Source organism: Austrofundulus limnaeus, unplaced genomic scaffold, assembly GCF_001266775.1.
Source record: "Austrofundulus limnaeus strain Quisiro unplaced genomic scaffold, Austrofundulus_limnaeus-1.0 Scaffold427, whole genome shotgun sequence".
NCBI lineage: Eukaryota > Metazoa > Chordata > Actinopteri > Cyprinodontiformes > Rivulidae > Austrofundulus > Austrofundulus limnaeus.
In genome coordinates this window covers 313,598-321,181 of record NW_013952829.1, presented here as the reverse complement: position 1 = coordinate 321,181, position 7,584 = coordinate 313,598, and the positions used below count along the sequence as shown (strand labels likewise).

Here is a 7,584-nt window from a genome sequence, read left to right as displayed (position 1 = left end):
GGGGTGGGGGAATGGTGAATGCAAGTGCTCTGTGAGTAATCAGACCGCCATCAGCAGCTGGAAAACTTGTCCGGTCAGCAGCAGCAGCAACATGAGGAGGGGTGAGGGGGGGBGGGGGGGTAGGTTTGCACAGAATGTTGGGAGGTACTCACTGACAGCCTATAGTTCTGCATCATTTTATCAAACTCCTCGTCAATTTTTTTGTATTTCTCCTCAGTGCGGGGGGTGAGAGAGAAGGGCTCCTCGGGGTCTGGGCTCTCAGAGTCACGGTGCTCTTTCTTGTTCAGAGCCTTCGTTTCCCCGCGAACGGAAGAAAAGGAAAGGCACAGAGACAGAGAAGAGGGTAGACAGAGAAAGAGAAGAAGAAGAACAGAAAGAGCAGGTTAGATAAGGTGACAAAGGTGTGACGGTACTCACGCTATAGCGTTTGAAGAGGCTGTCCAGGTCCTCGGTCTTGCGGTCATTTAGCGGACTTTGGTCGATGGAGTCGTCGCCATCGGGCTCGGGGCTGTTGCAACCGTTAAAGCCTTTCTTTCGCAACGTCTAAAGCAGTTCAAGAAAGGTAGGAGGAGAAAAAGGAGGCACATTTATATTTCATTTTTATGTACACTTCTCAAAACCATTTTTTACTCTCCTCCGCCGTTTTTTTTTTTCTTTTAAGACCTACTAAGTAAAACCATCCTCATCAAAACACAAATGAGCATCTTGATTGCACCATATGTGCCGACTCCTACACTGTTCGTTGAATTAAAACCGAGGCTGTTAGGGTCAGATGAACAGTTTGACCCAGAAGATGACATAAAAAACAGAGATTTTTCTGGAGGCACCTTCTCCAAGTAGTATAATGACCTCTGATCGATTTCTCGGTCAGCATTCATAATATCTGCCACCCACATGAAAGCAAGTTTTTACCGTCGGAACTACCCTTGCTCACCCAGAAAGCGATCTGTAGAGGTCTTGTCTGAAAAAGGTGAAGAAAGTACAGATTCTACGTATTAGCTAAGAAAGCCTGGAAAGTAAACGGCGCGACCAATAAAACCCCTCTTTTCATTACAAGACAAGGTGCACAGAGAGGAATATTCTGTTTAAAACCTGCTCTGCGTGTCAGAATACACTTCTGCATCTTCCAACCAACAGTGCTTGTGCTGGTAACGAGGCTTTGGGTTTGCAAACCAAAACAGTAGAGGAAGAGCCAGGAACCACACAGTGGCGTTAGGACCACAGCGACCGGCTGCCAAGTGGTGTCAATGGTGGCACACATTGGAAACAGTTGGAAGGGAAAGAAGCAGGATGAGGAAAAGAGCGGCAGATAGAGAGGCTCTTATTTTGAGAGGATTCTGCTAAACAAGATTTGCTGTTAAGTAGCTTTGCTTGGTGGGCCCTTGACCATAGAGCCAAGCAGATAAATCCTCACAGAAAACGGATCTTAAACTGGAGCTGGAGAATCTTCTGTGGTCTGAATATGAGCTTTTGCCCAGTGTAGTCCAGAGTGGTGCCAAAAAACGAAGAAAAATAAATCCCTTGATGTGAAATTGTGAAAACCTATAACAAACCGTGTAAAAATATTATAATATCCAATCACGTCATTATGCAACACATCAGCTGTTTTAGGGATCTTTTACAAATGTCATATCACATTTTTACCTCAAAATAAAACAACCAGAAGATGTAGGATTCAGAGCTACTCGTGGACAGATGAAGCAGTTAAAGATGCTCCTCTTAAGCAGTAGTTTGTAGCAGGCTATGGGAAGATATTAGGTTCGGTTTTATCAATGCTGACAAGGATTACAGCCTCAAGGATGAACAAGAATATTTTCTGGAAAAAAAATTAAAATAATAATAATATATATATATGGGGTGCAAAAATGCATGTACCCATAATGAACCGTACCGAACCGTATCGAACAGTGCTGTGTCGAACAATACAGATTTTAAAATTTTATTTTATCTGTTTGTCTTCTGAAGATGCTCTGTGTTGAAGGATCAGTGGATCTGTGTTCGACTGCTCCACCTAGGCTGCATTTTTGAGCGCAGGTCCATTGAGAAACTTGCTGTTTCAGCAACATTTAATTAAAAAACTGTACTTTTGAGGTTAAACAAATGTTCATAATTAATATAAATAAATTACAAGTTAAAAGGGGCATGGAAATTTCTCTTTTTTGTATCGAAAAAATATCGAACCGTGAGACATAAGTATCGAACCGAACCGTGAATTTCCTGTATCATTGCACCCCTAATATATATACATATATATGTTTATTTATATTTCAGGTAAACCAATGAGCAGCCATGACTGACCAAATATAAGGTTAGTATTACTCCCCCATTTAGGTTTACTTCCTTATTGGAGGTGGACTTTGGCATATTATAACAATATATGACTTTTTAAAAAGTCCAAAAGGTTTCCTTCAACCCAGATAAAATGGACATACTTTCAAGAGAAGTTAAAAATATTAAACTAATAATATTGTTTGGTTGTGAATCAGTAAACATGCAGGCGAGAAAAAAAAACTAATAAAAAGAGTGAGAGTGAGACTTTTTACTTTATGGCAGTGTATAAATAGATGGAACATGACGAGACATTTTAAATGGTTAGCAATGTACTGTATGTGTGGAATAGTTTTGATATCAACAGAAAAACGTCTACAGCAATTCCCAAGTTAAATTTGTTGGGGAAGGTATGATGCTATTGTTTAGTGATGTTATTTTTGTTTTTATTTTCTCAAATATGGAGATTGTTCAAGTTTAAGTTGTTTTCTTTTTAAATAAGTGGCAGATTTTCTAGGATTTTTTTCTTTCTTGATTTACCTTTTTTTTTTTTAAATGGACATTTTGTTGTTGTTGTTTTTTTTTTTTTTACCAATTACCGGTAAATAAAATGAACACTGTGCAGGTCTTATTTGTTGTAAAAAGCCAAAATGCAATAAATTAAAAATAATGTTTAAAACCCCACAAGACCAAATTTAAGATCAAAGTTAATAGGTGACATCTATTTTCAAATCATGTTCAATATTTCACACACCATGTGTTTACTTTAATAAAAACCCACTTGATGTCAGGTGTGATTGAAGTCAAGTGGTGGTCTGATTAAAACAAAAGCACAGGTCTTGTGTCTCCTGCTGCGCACAATCACTGCTAAGTGAAAATGACTCAAATGCAGGCAATTCTGCCTGAGAGGTAGAGCTGGAGAAAACTTATACCTGCAAGAGCTGAAGACAAGAACCCTGCAGTAGTAGAAAAAAAAAAGATTTGTTTCATTTTGAATGAATTAGCCTAAAATGCTCAGAACAGGTAGGGGCAAAAGGGTAATGATGCCATTTGGATGGAAGAGTAACAAGACTTCTGGTGTTAATAACAATGGTGCTCTTTGATACGAGTCTCATTAAAACTCAAAGCCATTATTATCATCACAGTGTCAAAGCTGTGTTTTATCTACCCACAGAAACAGGTTATTAGAAAGATTTGTTCCAACACAAAGACAGTCTCCTGATTCTGCTGTTTAGTCTCAGCAGAACAAGCCGGCACTCTCATCTGGAGCTTAATGCAAATGCAACACGCAGGAGCTGCCACCGAACGCTTTGTTGTTCGCAGTTTGTGAAAAACACTCTCTGCTGAAGAGATATCATGTGCTCTGACCTAGAAATTGAGCGAACAAATGAACCATTGGGGAAAAAAAAGAAAATATAATAGAAATGAAACAGCTGATGATGAGGGCATGTGATGGAGAGTGTGTGAAGGACGTGATCGAGGTGTGGACCCCCTCCCCCTCCTGACTGTCAGGATTCAAACAGATATAAAGCCTGCTAACAAAACTGTGATGACAATGAAGTCATTTTGCTGCTCACATGTAATAATGCATTTTTTACATCTGAATATTTGTTTTGAGCATTACAGCCATAAAGCTGCCAGCGGCACATTTAAATGTTGAGCAACAAACCCAGAAAAACGCAAGAAAACACAAATCTATTCTGTAGAACCCATGATGAGGAGGTACTAAGATATTTTTAATCACAATAACAAATTAAATTCAGTTAATTAAATAACTAACAATAAAAAGACATTTGGGTCTCATCCACCTTCTTGAGGACTACTTTTAAAGAGAGACGACTGAAGAAAACTTTGCATTGTTAAAGACTCCTCTCACCTCTCCTATATGTTTAACATCCTGTATCTGATAGAAGACATCACTCTGAATACTCAATAGATTCATTTCACAAGAAAAACAAATAGTTTTATTTTTTTACAGTAAAACATACAGCAAAAATGATAAAATGATTGAACTTGAATGGTTATTACAAACAAAATCCAATATATCAGTCAAAAGAGTAGGGATGCAGTAATGTGAAAATTTCAGTCGATATCAATATCCGATATTATCATTGCTGTTATGGCCTAACCCAATATTACATAAACACATGTATCATTTATATAAATATACACGCAAATACACTTGTGTCACTTCTGTCTTTTCTTTTTTGATACCGTAAAAAAACGACCAGACCACTGACATGGCTCTCTACAGTTATTCCTGGCTGTGCAGCATCTGTAGCTGCGTTTCCATTGCAAATATGAGCAAAACTGTCGATATTCTGTTAATGTAAAAAAAAAAAAAAAACACAGTTTTGCAACTGCGGTGTTTCCATTAAGTAAGAAATGCTATTAAAATTTCACGTGAATACCTTTGTTCTCGCGATAAGTCATTACAAATATGGTGGCAATGGATGTAAACACATAGCATATTGCAACCGTGACACTAGCGCTCATCATCAGAGGAGACGTCGGAATCTTTTATCGAGACTTTCCAGCAACAAGCTCCTACTTGGGAGCGGCTACGTATGCTGTGTTTTTGAGAAATTCTAGTCAGTGAGTTTACTACTTTCTTTTACTACTTCTGTGATATTACTACTACTTCTACTTCCTGTTATCTTCGCAGTCGTCTTTTTTGCCAGTAGAAACAGCCGGTTGTTGATCACATGACTCCCGTGATGCGAAAAAAGTGTTTCCATTGCAGTTTTGCGAAAAACACCACTTTCGATACGGCCGAAAAACCACCTCATCCTAATGCAAAAATATTTTGTCAAAAAACGTAAATCTTTTTTTTGAAATTGACATGTTTCCATTGAGCAAATTTATTTTCGTAATTCTAATTTGCGCATTTTCATGGTCAGTGGAAACGCAGCTTGTATCACTATTGTGATCAAACAGATACCACTCGACCAAATATTTCCTCTGCAAAAACAGAAACACAAAGCTAATAGTGAGAAATCAATATCGGATGTTAATATTGGTCCAGTTTAACTTATCAGACCGATACGATATTCTAAAAAAAAAAAAAAAACGAAAAAACATCAACAACAGCCGATACCAATGCCGATCTATCGTGCATCTCTACAAAAGACTGATTCATGTATATGAGAAACAAGCCAGATGTTATACAGAGCAATGAAATCAATCTAATAAATATTTTTTATGTTAAAAAAGTTAAATAATCCTTAAAAAACTTCTTAAATGTAGATGCAAACTGTTTTTTTTTCTTATTAGAAACATTTTTCAGGTGAACTTACAGTCTTCTCTAAACATCTAGAAATGCTGACTCACAAATGGTTAAATCGTCCATTTAAATGCTGGTGTAGATGTTTTGTTTAGATAATTTATCACTATTTGACTAATTTAGTGTGTTTCCTGGAAATACAGAAAACATATTTATCATGTTTTCCATGAAATATCAAACTCTAACTACCAGGAATCGGAACAGGTTTTCATTGAACATTAAAACACAAACAAGTAAAACATACTGAATACGATTTTGTGGAAACTTTAAAAAAGAATGCATAAAGCAATGTTTACAAATCAATTTAACAGATTTTTATACATATAAATAGTGTATTCTCTATTTTTTTTCCTAATCTGATGCCATAATTATTTATTGGGCTTGGTTGTGTTTTTCTATTTCCTGCCAGCTACAAATTAGATCAGTGTAATTGCATAAATATTACCCACAGCAACACAAGGCATGACCCAATTATATTAAACTCAGAGTGGTCACTACTGATCTATTTATTTTTAAGTAGTTTGAATTTAATATAAACAGTAAAAGCCCTATTACCCTCACTCACGCATGCAAACAGATGTGAAATATGCTTCCTTCTCACACTTTCTTTGCTTGTAAACAGATTCCAATTTTTTTTATCTCTTTTGACATGAAGGGCTTGTCTGTCTTAATTTAGCATGAACTCAAGTGATATTTGGTGAAAATTACAGTGCAAACATGGGCAACTTTCCCTCCCAGTTTCTGTGTTTTTCTTCCCACTCTGTGCCACAGTTAAGATTTTGTGTTGCGCTACATTACGTGCACATCTCCTCGCTCACACACAAACACAGTGAGTTCTACTGATCAGATTGTCTCTCAGTCAGTCAGCCATCTGTTCACCTGTCCCCCGTTTCCCCTTCTGCCCCTCTTTATTGTGTTGCCAGGGTAAGATTCGCCCAGCACAGCGCCATGCCAGTCTCTAAATGGCTGTGGCTGCTCAGAAGCTCCGCCTCTCTATCTCCCTCTTCCTCACCCTCCTTCCCTTCTTTCCCCTCTGGCTCGCCGACTCGCCTGACAGTGTTTCTACACTGCCCTCTGTTCCCAGATTTCTTTATGAAACATCGTTGCTGCTCTCTGCGCTTCATCTTTGTGCTTTTTCCTCATCTTCTCGTCTCTTTTTCGTCTCCTAACCCACCAGTATTACCACTACTCTTGCAGAAAAGTGCAAAGTCTCACACTCTGTCTTTCTTTTCCCAACCTGTCTCTCTCTCTCTCTCTCCTCCTTACATTGAGCCGTCCCCGGTCACTCATTTCCTCTTGTCCACCTTCTTTCATCAATACGAACATCTTTCCCTTCATTCTGTCCAGCCTGTTTCCCCTATTTTTTCTTTGGTTCAAACAATTTATCACTTATTTTATCCTTCTTACTTTTCATTGCTAAATTTCCCCTTCATATTTCTTAAGTCTTCTTCCAATTCTTGATAGTCAACACGAAGCATTTCTACCAATGAACTTTTTTTTCTGCTTTAAAAATGATTAAGATGATTCTGTTTTAGAAGAACAGGCATGGCGACACAAAAATTATTAATAAAATTTGGCAACTGTTAGACCCATCTGTCCAAAATCCACAACAGTTTTTTTGGCTAAAATTGGATTAATGAGACTCGCAGCATTGGATTCACACCATTCTCAAATCATTCATTAAGGCCATGCGTTTTATAAAAGAATTTAAATTGATTTTTTTCCCCCAGCAATTAAATCTTACTTTGTTTTGATTTTGAAGTTAGATAATTTTGAGTGTTTAAAGTGACAGCTCTGTCCGTTCCGGTTGATGCTGTTCCTACAATCAAACAGTAAACAGGAAAAAACTAAACAATTCATTTCTGCAAATAGAGCTTCTCAATGTATTTGTTATTCATTAATTCACTCTATAAAGCATTTACCATCTCACCAAATAATAATGTCAGTTCAAAATGAAAACTTGTATCTGTGACATCTAACTGGACACCAGGAAGCAAGAATTTCTTGGTAACAGGAAGTTAATGGTGCCCCCC

General features: G+C 37.5%; 1 protein-coding gene across 1 annotated transcript in view; it reads right to left on the bottom strand.

The window, feature by feature from the left end:
* The window catches only part of mef2d (myocyte enhancer factor 2d), a gene marked incomplete in the record, with an annotated part of 107,961 nt that overhangs the window by 61,672 nt on the left and 38,705 nt on the right, over nt 1-7,584 (bottom strand). Inside the window, 1 exon segment of the mRNA XM_014024560.1 lies at nt 418-543. Within this exon segment, the coding sequence (XP_013880014.1) occupies nt 418-543 (126 nt within the window).